We start from the raw sequence: 22016 nt of genomic DNA, 5'->3' as shown, positions 1-22016 counted from the left end.
TGTAGCAACCTGCTGATGGGGTCTACGGAACACAAGGAACAATTCTGGGTGGCATATAGATCTAAATCCTCTAGTCCTATCCTCATATGCTTTGTGGCAAAGGACCAGACACAACTGGGGTTGTAGGGGAAAATATGGATAGAAAACAGACTTAATAGCAGTCTTCGTACGTCTGGAGATGTCAAACAACACACCCTCCGGTGTAAAAGAGACAGAGGAGACATCCAGAGCTCTCACATCTGACACCCGTTTGCAAGATATAAGACAGCACAAGACTATCAGTCCGCTGTTGAAGGGTGCAATAATGGCTAATAATAGCTTGCTGCTGGCTGCGGCGTCCAAAATAATTTCTTGGGGCGGCAAAGTGTGCCTCTTTAAAGGTGCCCCCTGGGGCAATTGCCCCACACTGCTCCATAGCAGGGCCGGCCCTGGGCCTTCTCCTCCTTTTGTACCAGTCTGTTATCTGCCCCTTCAAATCTCATGCTTATATAAAAGCCCTTCTTCCACGTGTCACAAACCACACTGTGCTGTTTCTGGCAATAATAAATTACTCCTGCTTGTCCAATGAAACCCTTTCTTCTGCAGACTTTTGCAGAGAATTTAATTAGCCAGTGTCAGTGTCTTGCTTGGTCTTAATCACCCATTGTATTGTTCACCGCAAGGCAGTATGATAAGGAGTCAGGATAACAGAGCAAGAACACATACACATGACATTATCCAACTGTCTAAAAACATTATATTATGTAAAAACTAGAAAACTGCACAATATTAAATAATAATCATTTTAATGCGATATTTATAATAAAAAAGGCGTTCCCCTTTAAGCCATCTAATCTAATCTAATAAATCAGATAAACTTTGCTTATCGAAAGTGCAGGTGTAGGTGTGTAGGTGGAACAGCATCTTTAACAATTATTGTTCTCATTAAAATCTATAGTATCCCATGTAACATGTTTTTTTTTGTACTACGTACTTTACCAGCAGGCAAAGGTAACTGTTTTTAAATAGATATTTTTAGAATATGTAGCCTGTTTTCCAATTAAAGATAAGAGAGATCAATACACAGCACTTTTGCTTGCCCCAGACACGCAGTATGACAAACTGGGGCTTGGATGTGGGGTCATTGTTATACAGCTCTACTGTTACCCATTAAGTTCATCTGACTTACTGTGATTGCCACTTCAACATGCATTTCAGCAAATCATCTCATATTGATTGCCGCCCAAACCTCTAAAATCGTATATTTCCTGCCGAGTCTGTCTTCTCATGACCTCATACCTGTCCTGTATGATCTGACCGGTCTCGATCATGCTACTTTACCGCTTGTCTAAAACTTGGCCTCATTTTTTTTTTTTGTGTCAGGTCTGGACTAACAAACAGATAAATGATGTACGTAGAACTCTTGGCTTGACGTTTTAGTTCAAAAGCATAATTGAAATCACTGCTGTCTATGGAAATCAAGTGATTGATCATCATGCACGGGAAGTCAAAGGATGATTTGAGCTCATGGCCAGGACATCAGGGCATAGAGTTGCCTCCGGTGAGTACTTATCTTCATTTCTTACTTTTGTTACTGAATGGAGCTGAATTTATTTTCTTTTACTTCTTTATTTTCCATTTGCAGGCTTCAGCACGTTGGATAACAATAGACAGCAAATCAACATGAAGAATCAATGCAGCCACATTAGGGTTATTATGTTCAGCTGTCGCAAGGTCAGCTCCATATAAAACTTCACACTCATGGTAACAATGGTTTTACCTTTAATGGGAAAATAGACATTATATTTACAATTTAAGCCTTGGTCGATGATGTAATCAGAGTGACCCTCACATAAAATGGGTTGGGTTGTATTCTGGGCTTGGGAAGAAAATCTAGGAAGGCGCTCATAGCCCTCTTGGATGATCAGATTCCTTGTAGAGCAACGGCTCTATGTACGCTCACTGATCTCCTCAGCTGGTCCATTACTTCATTTTCTGGTGGGACTGTGTGTCTTTTCCATTCACAGACCACCTTGTGGTAGATCTCAATTCTACCAGTTACTGCTTCTGTGTCACCTTTAGGCTAGGTTTCCACTTGGGTTTTTGTCCTGCGTTATTTTCTTGATGAAAAACGCCAGGAAAAATGCCAAGAAAACTGCCACTGCGTTTACCTGCGTTTTGGCGTTTTTTCTGGAGTTTTTTCTGGCGTTTTAGCCTTTCTGTGGAAATTGCTTTTTTGACCTTAGGCAGTTTTTCCAGCCTTTACACGTTGGAATTTTCACCCAGCTAAAAGGGATTAGGATAAATGGCAAGTATCTGCCCCCTGATGTCATTTCCTTGGTAGAGTTCTACTTAAACGCTCCGGCGGACCCCGTTGTCTCTTTTCTGTGGTTTGTAAGGCATGCTTTATTCCGAATGTCTGCTCCTCTAGGAAGATTGGCCCCAAATGATGGTGCAAATTGTTTGCTGTTGCTTTTGGCACGCAGGATCCAGTAGGGTATGTTTGTTTGTAATGGCATGTTTGTTCCAAATGGTGTAAAATTGAATATGAACTTTGTTTTGTGTGAAACTGTTTGTTTCCAGCCTATTTCTCGTAGGACACACAGATACTGGGTCCATCCTCTGCATTGTAACTGTGGAAAAAAACACCATAAAAAACGCCAAGGCAAAAAACCCACATGGCTTTTCAATGGTGTTTTTTCTCTCCCAGACTTCTATTGGAGAAAAACGCCAAAGAGGACTGAAAAAACACCAAACAGAAAAACGCCAAGTGGATATGGCATTGTGCGATTTCCTATTGAAGAACAGCTAACATCTAAAAAACACTAGCTAACACTAAAAAACGCCGTGTGGCTGAATTGGCGTTTTTCGCAAAAAAAAAAAACAAGTGGAAACCTAGCCTTATACATAACCGTCAAAATTGCCAGCAGTCTGTGTTTGCGAGTGAACCTGAACCCAAGCCATGTTCTTACTTTGTCCTCCCGTCTCACCAATTCCAATGGCGCAGCGTGCTGTGGATTAGGATAGGATGCAGATGTTAGCAACCAGGGATAGGAATTTGGGGGTCCTCCAATTTAATGACATGTTTGTGCATTATTTTTTTTAAATAATGTAAAATTTACATTATACTTGTTCCTTGGTATAAAACGCTGAATTTCGCTACAAAGTTCTTGTTTGGACAAATGCAAATTAATTACAAACGCTCGTCCCTTAGGTACTAGATAAGCTCTCACCACCCTGGCATTAAAATAAAATATATTCACGATCAACATCTAACCCTAACACGTGTACTGTAAGCCACAGCTCCCATCACGCTCATCGTCATTTTACTACAGCGACATTTGTTCATTACAAATCCTATCATGCTCAACCATCCTTTGGGTAGACTGCCTCCATCACTGTTACCGCTGGGTGTAACAATTTATCCTGGAGTAAATACTATATTATTAGGAGAAGAGAACTTGGTTTTATAAAAAAAAAACAGCTTTATACGATCTGTGGCTGTATAATAGGAGTAATAGTTAACAGCTGGAGATGACGTGAACCAGCGAGCAGAGACCCTCAAGTAAGTTTACGACAGCCTGAAGCGGCAGAGCTCGGCTGGGGGCAGATCATCCTCTCTATTCTCAGAAATATCTCTCACTTCTCAATGAGCGCTCCTCCCACGGAGTAATGGCCAACGGAGGGCGGCGACATGTAAAGCGCTGGCTTCTGGCCGAGGACGGATCATCCAAGCTCCAAAATTCCACTGGGGCGGAGCCAGAGAACGCGAAATGTTATACGACGTCATTAACGCTCACCTTGGGCCGCTTTTCCCAGCTAACACGACGCAGCTCTCTCACAGGGTAGCCATGCCATTCAAGCACTGTAACCCCGCCCACCATGTAATAGCAAGCCACGCCCAGCATCATTCACTCGCCCGCCGCTGGTCGGAGTTGTGGAACGGCGGCGGCAGGAGGAGGCGTGCTGAGGCGGAGGCTGCGGGACGAGGACGAGGACTTGACTGCCACATATCAACGGTTAAAGCTTTACTCCCTGAAGCAGCTAGCGCTTCGTGTGACCGGTACTCGGTTTAACTCTCCGAGGTCGGCTGCTATTACTACACGGAGCTTGGGTTCACTCTGCGGAAGTCCCGGCCAGGCAGAGCTGTGTGTACGCGCCTCTAGGTGTTTTGGGAAGTGGTCTTTCCGCCTGTCCTCCCCAGCGCCAGCTTCTCTGGTTTTGGTTGGTCTCTGTCGGACTGTAAGTCCCGGGTCGCTCCGTTGTGTGCTGTATCCCTGCGGAGGAAAACTTTGTCCTGTCAGAGTTTGACCGGTGGACTTTCCCACAGCGCCCGAGCATGTGACCCTGGACCCACAGCAACAGTGTGTAAAAGTCACTCTGTGACTTACAACCAGTGCCCGAAGACCGATTGTGTAACAGTGCCCGAAGACCGATTGTGTCACCGTGTGGAACAGTACCCGAAGTGACAGTGTGTGCGCCTGGCCCCACAGAACCGCTGAACGAAGAGACATTGTGTGACCCCGGGTGTGTGTGAGACGCTGTGCCCCCGTTACAGCAGTGCCAGAGGTGTATGGAGAGCTCACGTTTACCGCTTCGCCCTGTGTGAGTCGAGGCTTTGCCACCTGAGCTTGTGAATGACTGGCTACTCAGGTGCTGCCCCGTGACTTCTGCGTGACTTCTGCCTGTGCCACTCGTGTTGGTGTTTGTGTGGCTGCACAGGTTTTGCCCCTTGGAGCAGTGACATCCCCCGCGTTTATATGCCCGTTGGGGTGAAACACCTGGACCTCTTTCCCGTCTGTTTTGACTTCTGGACTAAGCCCTGACCCCAGCACATAAAGCCCTCGCCGTTTGGATTTATCTCTGCTTCCCTTCTCCTGGAACATGAAGCTCAGCCGTCAGATCACAGTGCTAGGCAGTGCTGTCTTTTGTGTGGTGATTTTCTCCCTCTACCTGATGCTGGACAGGGGGCAGTTTGACCAACCCAAAGCCCCTCATCGAGATGGAGCCTTCCCCAAGGTGAGATCAGCTGCTCATGGTGCTTTTATGCCACCCATGCCCTCTGAACCACTGTGTGTTCTATTCCAGCTGTCACTTGCATGCATTCTACAGCATGGCAATAACCAGGCACCGCTATGCATTCTCTCCTTGCCAATGATTCTGTAAAATTAAAGAATGATTGTCTATTAAGCTGTAACCTCACATCTGGCCCTTACATTTTGAGATACCTTGTGAGAGATTATTTCTAGCCTTTTATTGTCACATGTGCCTTATATGAAGAAACAAAAAACAGTTTCCGCTGGCTTCTTTCACTTTGTTATACTAATGCGCTTCATTGACGCTGTGCTATTTTCTACCCTTATGTTGTAACACCTGCTCTCCTGCCTTTTGTGCTATCTTGGTAGCCCACCTCTTTACATTGGCTAGCTGTGCTTTTTTTTTTTTTCTTTCTTGGTACTGGCCCAAATGCTTCCATTATTCTGTATCTTTCATAGACACATGCTGTCTTACTCACTCTGATTACTTATCAGCTATCCAGGTTATATGGAAGAGCAGATGAAGCTGTGCTATTTGTGAAAGTTTTAAATATCGAGTTCAAGGGCAGGCAAACGGAATGAAATATGATGCACACAATCATAGTGTGTGTGTGTGTGTGTGTTTTTTCATCTGCACTGCAATTTAGAGAATCGTTCTAGCAGCCTGGGCAGTGAAATTGTGTTTCATGTTACCCAGTTTCTTCAATTGGAAATAATGAGTTCTTTTGATGTAGGATTTATTTCTATCTTGGTGGATGACCTGCCTTGTATTGCAGATATCTACGGCACACACTAAGAAATGTAATGGAACGCTTGGTATAGCCGTGAAGTGAAAGCTGACTGAACTTTTTTTTTTTTTTTTTTTTATTATTAGTTTTGACTTCCACTGGAGCAGAACTATATTTTATGTGAATATGTGGGCACTAGGGGGCTTTCACAGTGCAAGTGACAACCCTTGTCTAGTTTTTGAATTGAGTATTTCCAATACATTTTTCTAAGCAGCGGAGAACTGTCCCCTGGTGACTAGCTGTCAAATAAATGTATTTTGTTGGACAGCGCTCAAATTCTTAACAGTTGAGAAAATCGCTATAATTACGTAAAAGTCAAATTAGAATAATACTCGTTACTTTTTTTTTTAACGTTTCCACTTTTACCCTTTAATTTGTCGGCTTTAATCCAGAATTTGTCAGTAATTTATCAATTATACATTTAGTACACTAGTACTGTTCTTTAAAACATACCTTTTTTATATTCAGTAAACTGGGCATTTGCAGTTGCTTCAGAAATTTTAGGTGTCTAACTCCATATTATGAAGGGCCAAACCAGGTGACATCTCCCAAGGAAGGAATCAGAAGGCCCTGTGGCATAAAGTTTTGATTGGGCCAGGCAGTTCTGAATACAGTGTTTTGTATACGCTAGTATAGATTTTTGCTGAATCCCTCCATGCATTTCCAAGTGTACACTCGGCTATCATATGCATTAAAGGATATATGATGCCTGGAATGTCTGGATACCTTCTTGTTGCAAACAATATGATTTTGTTGCGAATAAACATACAGTACTAATTACATGAGGGGAGGATTGAGGGTTTGGGCTAGACTCCTTACTTCCAGTGAAGGGTAATGTTGATGCTACAGCATACAAAGACATTTTAGATAATTGTATGCTTCCTTTTTGTGGCACCGGTTTGACTAGGGCCCTTTCCTGTTGCCCTCATACACAAAGCAAGGCCCATAAAGACATGGTTTGATGACTCTGGAGGAACTCAAATGGCCTGCACAGAGCCCTGACATTAATCCCATTGAACACAGATTCAGAGCCAGACCTTCTTGTCCAGCATCAGTGCCTGACCTCACTAATGCCAGAATGGGCACAAATTCCCACAGACACACTCCAAGATCTTGTGGAAAGCCTTAACAGAAGAGTGGGAGCGGGGGCAACTCCATATTAATGCCCCTGGTTTTGGAATGAGATGTCAAGCAAGTTCACAAAGGTGCGATGGTCAGGTGTCCACATACTTTTGGTCTTATAGTGTACCTGCATGTTCCTAGTGCAGTCCACAAGAATTGATGTGGCCTTCCTACGTCATTTAGATATTACAACCACCTAACGGTCCCTATTTCTCACATCAATAATGTAAGGGGTTCACCAAGAGAATTGCAGTCGCTCCCAGAGATCACCGAGATGTATCCTTCTGTTGTCCCCACAATCACTTCCAGTGCCAGTCAGCATGCACACCTTCGAACCCTGCTATGTGTACCCAATAAGTAGACACAACTACCTTCAATTGAGTACAGCTAGAATGAACATTTTAATATTGTAAAACACATAGCCTCCTATATCCACAGAATTGCATTAACATAGATAAACAGATACATGGATACAACCCAACCGTTAATTCCCCTGGCAGCAATCCTATTGATGGGATTAGTTAAACAATGGTCTTCCTACCTGTGCTATCTTTGCTTGAAATCGCTTAGGGAAAAGGGGGCACCCCCTTGCAAAAATACCAAAGAATTGGAACACAATTTAAAACTTTTGTAAGTTTTACTTGCGCTTGGATATATCGTGACCAGCTGTTATGGAGAACTACATGACTTAAGATAAGTCTACGCAGTCATTTACCTGTTGACCAACTTTTTTTTTTTGGACAGTATCGTATAATGCACATTGGGTTTGCTCAGTGTGGTTTTGGTTAGCCCTGCTTCCTATACTTGTTTCTGAAATGAATGCTCCCAGCTCTACCGTGTAAGACACATTCATTTGTGTGGTATGGGTGATTAAAGCCAATCAGTCATTCTTTCTGACAGACATTGATATCTCCCCAATACCCATGCATCCTTCTGCAATGCTCTGCATAGATTTGGATAGCTGTTTCATTCTATACATTTCATCATTTATCTTTGTCTAATATAGGCGTCAACAGATTTGGTTTGGACCTAGAAGCCAGCCAAAACATTTAGGAGCCATCTTTTTTTTCTTCCCCCAATTATGATTTTATTTTCATATTACCATACCTTTCTTCTGTGCTGCACCACTTAGTAGAGTGACGCAGATAACCAATTAAAAAGGGTGTTTTACACCACAAAGACTTAAACTTGCATGTTTAAACGGTATTCCTCTGTGTGTGTTTGCGTACCTGGCAATTATTTTTAATAAAATGAAAGAGTAAAACATTGAGTTGTATTTGGCACTCCCCCCCACCATTTTTTTTTTCTATGTTCAACATTTTGGCTAAGGATCTTTCTTATGTCTTTATCAATCCTTCTGTGGAAGCTATTGGAAAACTTTCCACAGAACCACTACTAAAATGTTGACTTTTTTCAAATAAGAACAATGACTAATTTATACTTTTCTCAGCTCTGTGTTGAAGCTGCCGCCACTAATAGCTAATATAGATGAGACCTGAAGCTAGATCACCCTGAAACCAAACCAAATGGCTAGCAAGACCTCTAATATTTACAACCACACATGGATGAAAGAATGAATGAAAACCCCAGTGTTTTTATCTGCTCTGTAGATGACCGCCTTATGATTTATAGATTGAGGAATGTACATGTAACATCATACTTGTACTTAAACATGCTAACACTACATGCTGACATGCACTGACTGTAACATTCAAAACACCATACACACTGACACCACACACATGCACACACTATGTAACACACACAACTCTAGCTCTGTACATATACACACTGACACTACAGTATATACAGTATACTCTGGCTCTAGCACTATACATATGCACACAGACACTAGAGTGTATATGTGTGTGTGTATATATAATATATATATATATATACACACACACACACACACACACACACTGTCTCTAGCGCTATATATATGCATACTGATACTACAGTATACAGATTCACATACACTACTCCCTCTGCCTCCCTACTCACCCCGTGGAGAATTGCCACACTGCTGCTTGTCTGCCATCGTGAATGCGGCACCCTATGATTTCCTGCGGGGGTGCAGTGAAGCAAGTGCCGTGAGGCTTCGCAGCGCCCCTATGGAAAAGCATAGAGAGCCAGATTCACATTGGTAGCCCTGGCAAGCTTTTTTTTTTTGGATTTCTTTGTCTTTACGCTCGTGGTGATTCATTTGAAATATATTTATGAAACATACTATCGTACTTGTGACTTTAGAAACTTTTTTACAAAAAAAGTTATTACAATTTTAATTTAAAATTGTAATCTACTTGCGCCGCCTGGTAGAAGCAGAATATGACGCTGTCATATAAATCGGTAAATACTTATACCCTGCTCCCTCGTAGTTTTAGCCACTATACACACTATCTGGAATCACAAGAAATCGAAGAACTTGAAGACTGCTAAGTTAAATGGCTGTTCTTTTATCATGCCTTAACGGACGCTGAAAGACAATGTTTTTGTGTTGACTGCACAGTAAGGCCCGCGCAGTGGCCTACTGGCATTTCTCCTTAAGTGTCATGTAGCTATTGATCTCAGAGGAAACTTTTTTTCTGGCTGCTGAAAAATTTGCTAGCAGCAAGGTGTAGATAACCTTGCTGTGGTTGACTTGTAGTTGTCAAGACAATTTCCGTATTTACTCATTTAGCATTAAAATAAGATGGTTAACAGTTATTGTCGGGTGAGTCTCCTCTTCTCTAACATCTTTCATGCTAATATCTTATCCCAGAAACCAACTTGCCCTTTGTACCCTTAGATGTTTAATTAAATCATTGTGATTATAAAAAAAAACAAAACCCCATAATCTAAAATATTTATTTAAATGATGTAGAATAATTGTTGCAGTCTAAATTTTTTATTCAACTGCATTGGTATGGTGGATGTACTTTGGTAAATGTGGCTTCAACCACCTTAAACTTTTATCATATCTTCATATGTATACACTCACATCTTTAAGTCATACCAGTTTTTATCTTTTTATTATTATAATTCAAGATACTTGCACTCCCAGCTGATCCTTAGTCATGATGGAGTGTTTTGAGATGAGTGTGTGAATAATAAATGTACACATAACAAAGTACCAATTCTATTCAAGAGATGTTTAAAAATATAGCAACAGAATTTAACGGCAGATCATTCCAGTCTGCTTGTTTTTCCTGATGTAAAAACTGACCTCAATCAATCTTTGGCCTTTTCTTAGATTTAGGATAGCTTTACTCCTATCCCATACACTTTTAAATTCCCTCACAGCATTAGCCTCTATAACTTCTGATGGAAGGCTATTCCATTTATCTACCCCCTCTCTGTAAAGTACGTTGAAGTAATTTGTGCCTTTTTCCCCAGTGTAGCTTCTGGCTTGGAAAAACCCTATCCATTTTCACACGAAATAGTTTCATTACTAGTAGAATTGATATCATTATCCTTATAATCCTCATCACAGTTTATACAGCAGCAGCAATTTGCATCGTGATTTACTTGTGTTTCTCCACTAAATGTATTTATTCAATTCAAATATTGATCTCAATTGGCAGATCCATTCAAATTGTTTTTGTACTTACTGGAACATTGTGAAATCTGTAAAAATGTCAAGTTGTTTGAATGTCTCCATTTTTTTCCCTCTTAGGGTCAGCTCTCAATGTTACAAGAAAAAATTGATCATCTAGAACGTCTTTTAGCAGAAAATAATGAGATCATTACTAATATAAGAGAAACGGTAATAAACCTTAGTGAATCTGTAAAAGATGGCCAGAAGAACCCAGAAGCCATGAACGCCAGTAGTGGGTCATTCTCTCGCCTTTTACCATCGGCCCCTGCCCTCCTTCCAATTAGTAACGAGGACTGCCAGTTTGCTTCTGCAAGTGGTAGCCAAAAATCAAATGTCCAGGTAAGTCATATGCTGTAAGTCATATGTGTGCTCCTTTGCCATTTTAAAACTGTAAGGGATAAGGTTTATTAACAGGTAAAGTTAAAAGCGTGGAAGGTAGAATTTTTACTTAAAGTGTAAATTCTATACTAATAATATAATAATTCTAGCCTCTTCCTCATTATTATTATTATTATATTTTATTTATATAGTTCCAACAATTTACGCAGCACTTCTTACAGTACCTGTATTCAAAGGATATGACAAATCTATTGAGGCATTCAGTGGCACTGAAAACCCACCCCCAAAACACACTGTAGTCCCTCCAGAGAGCGACCAGAAGAGTCATAGCGATAGATTTTGCCTCTCTAGACCCCCATGAAATCTGAGACCCTCCTGCAGACTGAATACAGGTACTGCAACCATGGGAGTCAAGGGAGCCCAGCTTTCTAATTATTAAAATATAAAATATATAAAAATAAACAAAAATGTGAAAAAAATAAATATAGCTAAAATAAAGAAATACAAATTTCACCATCAGGGGAACCATCCAGTTCCAATAAAATGTAAACAAAAGGCCAAAAAACAAAAGGAAAGGTCATTTGAAAAACCATGGGGTGTCTAGTTTAAAAAAAAATGTATAGTTTGATGGGGTAAAGTGAATTGGCCAGGTTCAATAGGACACAGGTGCAGACTGACCAGATGTCAAAATATATATATGGCCTTTTAGCACCCAAACAACCTGACAAACCAATGCATGTGTGGTATCACTGTACTTGTGAGGTGTTGCTGAACACATATTGGCCTGTTGTTTGACAGTGACATATACTAGGAGCTGTAAATACATTCCTCAAGTACAATTTGTGTAAAACCTCCCCCCACAAAATAAAGTTTTGACAAAGGCTGGTAATTAAATTAGTGAATGGGAAGTGTTAAAAAACAGCATTTGAAATACTCTGGGTTTGTTTAGTTTCAAAAATATATGGTTTGATGGGAGTAAATTGAAGTAGCTGGCTTCAAAGATGTCCCAAATAGGATATGGGGACATGATTAAAAGATATGAGGAAAAAAAAAACAGTTTTGAAATTGCAAAACGTTACTTATACTTATTGCCCTGTAACTTGCAAAAAACCCCCCCATAAAAACATTGAGTACTTCTAAATGTTGGACAAATATTAGAATCTATTCAGCAGGTTTCGTTTCATTAGCTTTTGTTGACGAGTAAAGGATTTTTCAAATAAATATCAGAAAAGTCCCATTTAATTTCTTTAAATTAGTAGAAGATATGATCAAAATAATGGTATCTAAAAAAGCCCTTCTAGTCCTGGAAAAAAAACTTGTGTGGGTACAGTAAATGAGGGAGAAAAAAATTACAACAAAACACAAGCAGCGCAAAAAATCTAAAACAGAGTGCTAAAAGAAAAAAAAAACCAGCCTGGTTCTTAAGTATTTTTATTGTAAACCCTAGTGAACCTCCCACATCTTCAGTTCTTCTTAAATATGTCACCATTTGTGTAACTTATAAAGCACTGTCCTACCTTTTTAAGTAAAATAATTCTAATTACATTGACTAAGAAGGAAATGAATATGTTGACTGTGTACACCCAGGGCCGGCCTTAGGGGTGTGCGACCTGTGCGACCGCACAGGGCGCCATGGTTGCAGGGGCGCCTGACCGGGACTTAGATTAAAGCATCGTTTTTTTTTTTTTAAACTTTATTTAACATCATTCATGTTAAATAAAGTTAAAAAAAAAAACGATGCTTAAATCTATGTCCCGGTCAGGGGCGCCGAGCGGTTGCTCGTGAAGTTCTCGGCAACCGCTCGGCGCCCCTTACTCTCCGTGACTCCGTCGCTGTGCCGGCATCTCATGTTGAGCGCCGGACTATTCCGGCTCTCAACATGAAATGCCGGCAGAGCGAGAAGACGGATGCCTCCCGCTCTCACCGCAGGACTCCGGCAACAAGGTAAGTGTGGGGGGGTGTAGTTTGAAGGGGCAGAGGGGGGGTGTAGTTTGGAGGGGGGGTGTAGTTTGGAGGGGCAGAGGGGGGGGTGTAGTTTGAAGGGGCAGAGGGGAGGTGTAGTTTGAAGGGGCAGAGGGGGGGTGTAGTTTGAAGGGGCAGAGGGGGGTGTAGTTTGAAGGGGCAGAGGGAGGGGGGTGTAGTTTGAAGGGGCAGAGGGAGGGGGGTGTAGTTTGAAGGGATGGGGGGGTGTAGTTTGAATGGGCAGGGGGGGTAGTTTGAGGGGGCAGAGGGGAGGGGTAGTTTGAAGGGGTGGTTTGAGGGGCGGTAGTTTGAAGGGGCATGGGGGGGTAGTTTGAAGGGGCAGAGAGGGGGGGTAGTGAGGGGGGCGCCAGAGGAGTAGTCCGCACAGGGCGCCAGAACGCCTAAGGCCGGCTCTGTGTACACCACTGTGTAACATCATGTGCAGATTATTCTGAAATGTAGTAATTCACTCATGTATTTGAGGTCATATTTTGTCATAAATTGTGTACTGTGCAAACAAACTTAAAACACCTTTTTTTCTGATAATTCTGCTAGCTAGCTGTTTGCACAGTTGAGGTTGCAGAGGCTTTTCTGTTTTAGAGGTCAATTTTTATGGAGAAACACTAAAATAAATATGAAATACAGGAACCAACATCAGGTCAGGGGTGTTATGGTAAGTATCATTAGATGAGACTAGCAGGAAAAATGATTATTAGAAAAATTTTATATACCTTAATTTTTACAACTTCATTATTTTTCCTTTCTTCCTCACACAAAAAAGTATATACTGTTTTTAGGACATGCAAGTTTTTGATAGTTTCAAACAAAAAAAAAATGGGAGAAATAAAAATAACTTCTGTTTTTAAAAGTGATAATCTGCATATTTTGCACAAAAATAACCAAAATATTTTTGTTTTGGGTTTATCTGTGCAGCAGGTTAAAATGTTACATGGTATATATAAATTATTCCAAGCAATAAATCTTTCATATTTAAAGAATTACCAATCGGGACAGGTATATATCTTTGATAAACAGAGAACATAGATATTTCACTATGGTCATTTGCTCTCTTTGCATGGTGCCGATTTAATAAAAAAGCTAATAAAAGGAACGTTGTTTTGGATCTTAGCACTGAAATGCAACACACTCGGGGGGGGGGGGGCGGCCTCATTAAAGGACTTTCTAAACAGGTGCAGAAATCTATTGTTTTCCTAGTGATTTATCATATTGAGGACTTGGCCTCAGACTAGCACTTTATAAACACAGCCCTTTGTTTTGTGATCCCAGCACAGCTCCACTTAATTCAAGGGGTGGGTGGGTGTGTGTGTGTCTAGTATTATATATATCATTTCAGAGCAATTCGGTAGTATGTCCACACTGAGCTAGCTGCTATACACATTAAAACGTAATACTTTGACATTGTGCGTCTTCTGCTGTTGTCGTTATAATAAACGTGTCTACTGTACGTCTGGTGGTAAAAATCCGAATGAGCCAGTAATTTTCCTTGTATTGCATGTTCTCAGTGCAGTAAGAAATATTAAGCCTAACTTTAGCTTTATTTTGTTTCTAGATGCTGGATGTATATGATATACTTCCATTTGATAATCCAGATGGTGGTGTTTGGAAGCAAGGTTTTGACATAACCTATGACGAACATGAATGGGATAATGAAAAACTTCAAGTTTTTGTTGTGCCGCACTCCCATAATGACCCAGGTAAATGTTGTTTAATGACCTACAGCACTTGGCCCTTACATCTTAAACTTGGCAGTTAAATTCTAGTCCTCCAGGGTCACACCCCAGACCTTATTGGTAAGGTAATTCAATACAAATATAGGTTATATCTAAGCGAATACTTGTGGCATTTGGGATTGCATACCACTTTGAGGTATTCTGCAATTGATAAAATATGTGAACTGCACACTATCCATTAAATTTACAGTAAAATATGCATAAAATAGATACAAAATATTGTATGGACAAATGCTTGCTTGATTTAGTATTACCGTATTAGTGTAAATTGTAAATAAGTTAATAGTTACTGCAGTCATGTTGTATGTTTTTTGCAAAGTTGATTTGTGTGGGTTTTTGTCTTCATTGGGTTTCTGAATGTCTCTCTAGTTTGTAAGATACTTAATGCATGTTGGAGTTATGTTTGTATGGGCTCCAGTGCATTTCACTGACTGCAAATTGGTGGAGTTATTTGATTTAAAAAATTAGACTTCTGTCTCGCCTTTCTCTCCCTGTTGCCTCTTGTGAAACCAGGAAGTACACTTCCTGCACGTGCTTCGTAGTTCTGTTACTGTAATCCCACGCCCCCCAACTGTCCCGATTTAGGCGGGACAGTCCCAATTTTCGGTCTCTGTCCCGCTGTCCCACCTATCCTTTCCTCTGCCCCAATTTGCAGGGGCAGAGGAAGGGTGAGGCGAGATCGGTACAGACGCCCGATCAGCAGCTGCAGCCTGCAGACTAGTTGGGAGATCACGATCTCCCTCTAGTCGGTTCAACATTAGGGAGCATTTACTGCTCACTAATCACAAATAATGCTGGGCGCTGGGATATGACGTCATCCCTGCGCTCTGCAGCAATAGCCGGCGTGTAGTGAAGATGGAGCAGTAAAGCGAGGTCTGAAGGGCAGTGTGCGTGTATATATGTGTGTGTGGGTAAGGGCAGTGTACGTTTATATGTGTGTGTAAGGGCAGTGTCCCTCTTTCACATTTTGAAATGTTAGGAGGTATGTAATCCGCAGACTTAGTGGCTGCCCCTCTGATTTCAGTGGCAACGCTTGTAATCAGATGTGAATGCTTCTTGGTTTCAGTACACGCAACCAGGGGAGAAGAATAAGACACGTGTCTCTTTTCCTAACTCCTAACTGAAGAATGCATGTAATGATTTGTCTGCAGTAAAGTGCGTTGGGAGTCCATGCACAATGCACTTCCATATGCAATTAATACAAAAACCATGCTGGAGTCATCTTTGAAATATTGACTTAGTGAACAAAAATATGTTATGACATTCTTTGGCCCAGTGTTTCTCAGCTTCTAGCATTAGGGACCACCATGTCCTAGCTGAAGGATACCATAATTAAGAGTAGCTCCTGCCAAAATTTTATATTACTAAAATCGCACTAAAAAATGCATTTGAAAATATTATGTTAAACGGTTATAATTTTAAGTTAATGTAATATGTAACACACTGACTACTTATTATGCTGAATTAGAATAAATGATAGAATGACTCGTTCACGGTAAAGTCCTATGAGAATATAGTTTCATTTAGCACTAAATAAAGTACTGTAAACGGTAATAAAGTCTAGGATTGAAGACAGAGGGGTTTTATTAAATTTTTCTCCAATAGCATGTTATACATGCAGAATTTTGCGTACTGTTGGTTAATGTCAAATTTATATTTGGTGAGAAAGCTGTGGTTTTTTAATAGGACTACAAAACATTTTTATAGAACAATCTGTTTAATTTAGCTTGAAGCACTATTGTTGCAGCATAAGAAAAGGCCAAGTAAGGTTTGAGGTACAGCAGGTGTCGAGGATGTCTAACCAGGTGGGACGAACATCTTTTACGTGACAAGTAGTGCATTGCTGTTTTTTTTTTGTTTTTTTTTGTCTTTAGGTTGACTACTTCAGTTTTTATTTTTGTCTTTCTATTTGATTTTGCCCATTGTGCAGAGAATATATTTTTGAACAGTTCATTTGAATTAGACAAAAGCATTATTCCACTGTGTTCTAATTAGTTTAATTCTTCTAAATGTCTTAGAGATATTACTTTCTGTTGGGTTCAGCTTCAATACATTAGAACACCAAAGGCTCACAGTGTAATTTACATGAATAATTTAGATTCCTTTTTTAATTCAAATGTAAAAGGCTACCGAATAACCTGGTGAAATCAAGGAAATTCACTTTTATTTGATATTTATTGTAAAGTGAAACTAAAGTGAATACAGCACCATTATTGTGTACTCTACTCTAGACACTATTTAGTCACGCTTTAGTAATAGTGTTTAGTAGCTATTAATTGGCTTGTCATTACAAATCATTAGCCTTGCGCCCTTATGCCTTCCATCTTTATGCATAACTATACAAAAGCCTAAGTTTGTGTGTTTGTTATTTTTTTATTGGCATGAATACATTGAGCGAGTGAATTTTTTTATATAAAGCGTCTCCCTGGTTTTTCAGTTTCAAGACTATACCTCCTAATGTAAACAGTCATAAGTGTAGTGTTTGTATAGTGAGCTAAAATACACAAACTGATTTGGCACTGTTTTCTTTCTAATATGTTGTCCTTGCTAACACAATTTTTATTGTCTATAGGGCTTCATATGTCCTCTCTGACACACACATTTTGGCTATTTTTTAAATAATTTTCTATTACAAAATTATGTTGTGTAATGAGTTTAATCACATATCCTGATAAACTTCTTAGGACAGCTTTAAGTTTGTGTGAATGTGTGTTACCAAACTGGTTAAACCAGAAGAACAGATAATTAATGTTTAAATACACAACAGTCTTGCTAGGCCTGAGCAGGCACTTTGTAATGAAGATTTACATTTACTTTTGCTGGAGCCCTGTTTGAAAAGTGTGGCCCATTGTAAACCTGACATGTCACCTTGCCATATGTATCACAGGCTCAATATTGCCACTGCAAATGAGTATAGGGTGTGTTTATTTAAGTGAACCTGGGTGTACTTCAAACAGGGTGTGGATGATTCAAAAGCATCTTTGAAGCTTAATTGTAAATTGTTTTGTGCTTGACCTGTTGCTGTAGAAATGTTACAAAGATCAAAAGTATCTACTGTAGTTATGTGCTATCTATGCCTTGAAAAGAAGTCCGATCCTCTCAATGAATCTTTCCATTGTAAAGTTGAAGCATTTGGCTAGTGGGAAATTGTTGTGAAACCGATTTTACCTAGTGTTAATCATCATTGAGCAGATTACTTATTAATTAAAATAGTCAAACCTTTAACTGGCATATCAGCCTGAGAATAGCCTTGAAATGAAAGTTAACATCTTAAAGCGTGTCACGGAGCTGGATAGTCTGACCGACTACCTCCGCTGCCTTGTGATCCCTTAGCCTGGGGCAACACACTCTTTCAACGGTTTCCCAGTCACTGGAGATTGGGATACAAACCGCCCCCTTAATATGCCTCCCATTGACAACCGGGTCAGTAAATGGATTAACAGTAAAACAGGGTCCCAACCTCCACCATCTATCACTGGCCGAAATCAGTTCCAAGGTTTGACTGGGGTAAATGTCTGTAGTGGTGGACCTGGGGGGGGCGAGGGGCTGACAACATATTAGTACACCATGGGGTGGGGAAGAAGAGTCTGACTCTGACAATGGCTCGTCACTCTCTGGTTGCATATCCTGGCTGTCTGCCGGAGATAATCTCCTCAGCAAGTGATGGGATGATATACTGCTGGGGGTAGCCACAGAAGTCTTTACAAAGCCAGGGCCCATAGTCAACAGGGAGGAGGCTGGCTCTCAGGCCTCTCCAGTGGCCCCAGTGATAGATGGTTCCGTCACAAAAATTCTTGACATCCAACTTAGCGCTAGCAGTGGTAGTACCGGCTGTTGCAAAGTACTAGCCAAGCCAGAGCAATGCCGCTGGTTTCTAAGGCTTGCACGAGTTGAGCTGGATATAAACAAGCAGAAGCAAATCTTGCCTTTTTAGCCACATGCAGTTTTCAGTCATAGTCAAAATATAATTATCCAGTTTGATTCAAGTTGATTTTAATTGCTTGAGAACTTCCAAGCTCATGGTTTTATTTCTTCCATAGGTTGGGTGAAAACATTTGATGACTATTTTCGAGACCAAACACAACATATTCTTAATAACATGGTTGTAAAGCTCCAGGAACATAAAGAAATGAAGTTTGTTTGGTCTGAGATCTCATATTTTTCCAAATGGTGGGATGGTATAGATAACCAGAAAAAAGACGCAGTAAAGAGGTAAGCATTTTATGTTGATGGAAGAGTGTGCCTTTTAGTGTCTATTAATATTGTGGAATTGCAGAAATGAGGCAGTTTGTTAAATACCGTGTTTGCTCAATTATAAGATGACCCTGATTATAAGACGACCCCCCCCCAAAAAAATGTGAATATTACCGTATTTATCGGCGCATAACACGCACCCCTGCCTGGACCGGAAGTGAGGGAGACGCAGCTGCAAATTGTGCAGCTCTAGGATTTATCAGCTTCTTATTTTAGTTCTAAAAGTGTGTGTTATACGCCGATTAATACGGTAATTTAGGAAAAAAGAAAAACCCTGAATATAAGACTACCCTATAGGAAAAAAGTTTTACTAGTAAATATTAATTCATGTAAACTATTTTTCATATTTAATAAAAACTATGATTGATAATGTTTGTTTTTATTTCCTTTTATTTGCCACTCTGCCCCAGTTATGCACATATTCCCCACAGATATGCCTTATATGCCACTGTGCCCACCAGAAATGCCTTATACCCCCTATATGCCACTCTGCCTCCCAGATATGGCTTTTAACCCCCTATTTGCCACTCTGCCCCAGATATGGCTTTTAACCCCCTATATGCCACTCTGCCTCCCTGACATGCATTTTAACCCCCTATTTGCCACCCTGCCTCCCTGCCATGCATTTTAACCCCCTATATGCCACTCTGCCTCCAGAAAACCATTGAAGCCCCCCCCCATGCCACTTGTCCCCCGTGCTTCAGACTTCTTGGTGTCTATTGCGGCAGCCGGTGGAGGTCTGTGTGGTGCAGACCTCCGCTTTTGCTGGCCAGTACCTCCACCGGGGCTTGTATAACTGAGCGCCTGTATTACATGACCTTCCGGTGCTCCACCATAGAAGCCCCGACGGAAGTGCCGGCAGCGGAGGTTGTCTGTGCGCATCCCGCAAACGTTCACCGGCTGCACAATGCCCACGGACAACCTCCGCTGCTGTCGCCACTTCTATGGTGCAGCACCGGAAGGTAATGTGATGTCGGCACTCCGTCATGCATCGCACAGACCTCCACCGGCTGCCAGAGAGGCGGCTCCGGGTCCCCTGCAGCGCTGCGGGGGGATCTGGATCTTAGTCTTAATCTATTCGAGGTCTGATAAAAGATGACCTAGAATATAAGACGAAGGACATTTTTCAGAGCATTTGCTTGTCTTGTAATCGAGCAAATACGGTAGTTAATTCCATTTTCATTGTATAAAAGTTTTCAAAAGTTATGAATCAAGTATTGCTTTTATTTAACCCCCAATTACAAATTCCAATTGCTCTACAGAGCCTGCTTTTAATTTGACATCACTGTATGCCTACTTGTTTGTAACCTTAACATTGTGTGTGTTCATATTTTACAAGCTTTGTTATTTATTTATTTTTTTTAACCAGAGTGTAACACAGTTGCTCACCGATAATATTTGGTTGTCAGGCTTAAATATGTAATTTTCCTTATTCCTGTTTGGGGGGGGGTATTTTGCAAAAAAACTTTCTTATTTTGATGTTTTATTGTAGATAAAAACTTTGTTCTCTTTCTGTACAATGTTTTCCTTAAAATCATAAGCTGTTATTTAGTTCTGCTTGCACATTATGTTTCATGATGCAGTTTTATAAATGGTTTGTAATTGAAAGTTGTGTTATTTTATTGATTCAGATTCATGTGGACTAGAATGGTTTTAAACCTAGAATATGGTTTCAAATGGAAGTTTTATTTTTGGTAATTAATTGAATCAGTGGCACCCCTGTAACATAATATCTGGATTCTCGAGATCTCACCCCCCAGTCTTCGTTATGAATCATAACTATAAATTACAAATTTTGCAGGTTATACTTCTCATAGCTGCAAGTACCGTGGTGGTAGGTCGTCATTGAAACTAAATATTCTTCTTTAAAGGTTTATGTGTTTAGCATTGTCTTCTGCATCAGTGGCTGTGAGCGTGAAGAGTGCTTGTTGTGGATATGTTTAATTTAAAAGTTATTGAAAATGAATATAAATCTTAAGATATTATTGACTTTAAAAGGGATCCAGGGGTCTATAAAACCCCATGAGGACCTCTGGTCACACAGTAGGTCTCTCTTGATTAAGAGCAATGCAGATCTTGAGAAAAAAAACATTTTAAAGTGTTTTCAAATAACAGCCCCTCTCAGTAGAAACATAAAAACACCCCCCAGACTATTTAAAATGAATATAAAATAGCAGGATTCTTTGACATCCATCATACTTTAAATTACTTGATTTTCAGCACTTCCATCATAAGGTAAGGAGTATAAAATGCAATATGTGGACTATATTTGTAAAAAGCTGAATAAACTAAACAGGCTAACACATAGAATAGTAGAAAAACTGCAGAAGGCATTCTGGACTAAACCTGCCTTTTTTGACTAGATGGTTGTCAATGCCATGCAATCCCAATTTTGTACATTCTCTCCTTAACTGAAACACCACTAAACATAGGACTGGATTCTAGTCCTTTATTAACAGGCACAATATATAGGTAGATCGGGGATGTCTTGAAATAATGGTTGTTGGTCAAAAAGGAATAAATTCTTAAGGACTTCTGCTGGATATCAAATGTTGAGGAGAACAGCAGTCCTAAAATGTAGTCAGAATCAGGTGACAATGCAAGAAGGAAGGGCAAGAATTAAGAGTACACATATTATATGAATAGCTATAGGATACACGTACGGTGTATGGAAATACACATAAAATGAGGAGGAAATGCGTGCAGAGAACTTTGGTTGAAGCATCACATTGCAGAGGGGAGGTGACTGTCACCTTTTGCCGGGTGGGGATCGAATCCGCATTCTATGGTTAGGAAACCAGCGCATCATGTTGGCCACCTGAAAGGTTTATGCTTTGTTATGAGAGAGGAGGTAAAAAGGGAGGAAAACCTGCTGTGTAATGGATGCTTCTTTTCTCATTTAGAAAATGTTAAAATTATTTAGCATTTATATCTGATTTAAATAAAATAAAAAATGTGATTTAAAAAAAAATAAAATTTATCCCCCCCCCAGCCATCTAAACTTAATATACCGTATTTGCTCGATTATAAGATGAGGTTTTTTTTCAGAGCAAATGCTCTGAAAAATACCCCTCGTCTTATAATCGAGGTCGTCTTTTAATCAGACCTCAAAAAAATGTCCGCTGGGGCCAGGCTGCTTACCAGTGCTTTGGTCGCGAGCAGCGTCTCTTCTGCTAGCAGCAGGAGAACAGGAAGCTAGCAGAGCGTC

The 22016-nt window shown here is 40.4% G+C and overlaps 1 protein-coding gene across 1 annotated transcript in view; it reads left to right on the top strand.

The window, feature by feature from the left end:
• The first annotated feature begins 4863 nt into the window (after positions 1 to 4863).
• The window catches only part of LOC149302987 (alpha-mannosidase 2-like), a 54360-nt gene continuing 37207 nt past the window's right edge, over positions 4864 to 22016 (top strand). Inside the window, exons 1-4 of the mRNA XM_089481782.1 lie at positions 4864 to 4998; positions 10581 to 10841; positions 14374 to 14518; positions 18595 to 18766. Of these exons, the coding sequence (XP_089337908.1) occupies positions 4864 to 4998; positions 10581 to 10841; positions 14374 to 14518; positions 18595 to 18766 (713 nt within the window). The remainder of the gene's footprint in view (positions 4999 to 10580; positions 10842 to 14373; positions 14519 to 18594; positions 18767 to 22016) is intronic.

The sequence above is a fragment of the Sceloporus occidentalis genome, unplaced genomic scaffold (assembly GCF_023333645.1).
Source record: "Sceloporus occidentalis isolate IW3139 unplaced genomic scaffold, rSceOcc1.0.p SCAF_16, whole genome shotgun sequence".
Lineage (NCBI taxonomy): Eukaryota > Metazoa > Chordata > Lepidosauria > Squamata > Phrynosomatidae > Sceloporus > Sceloporus occidentalis.
This window is presented reverse-complemented; position numbering and strand designations above follow the sequence as displayed.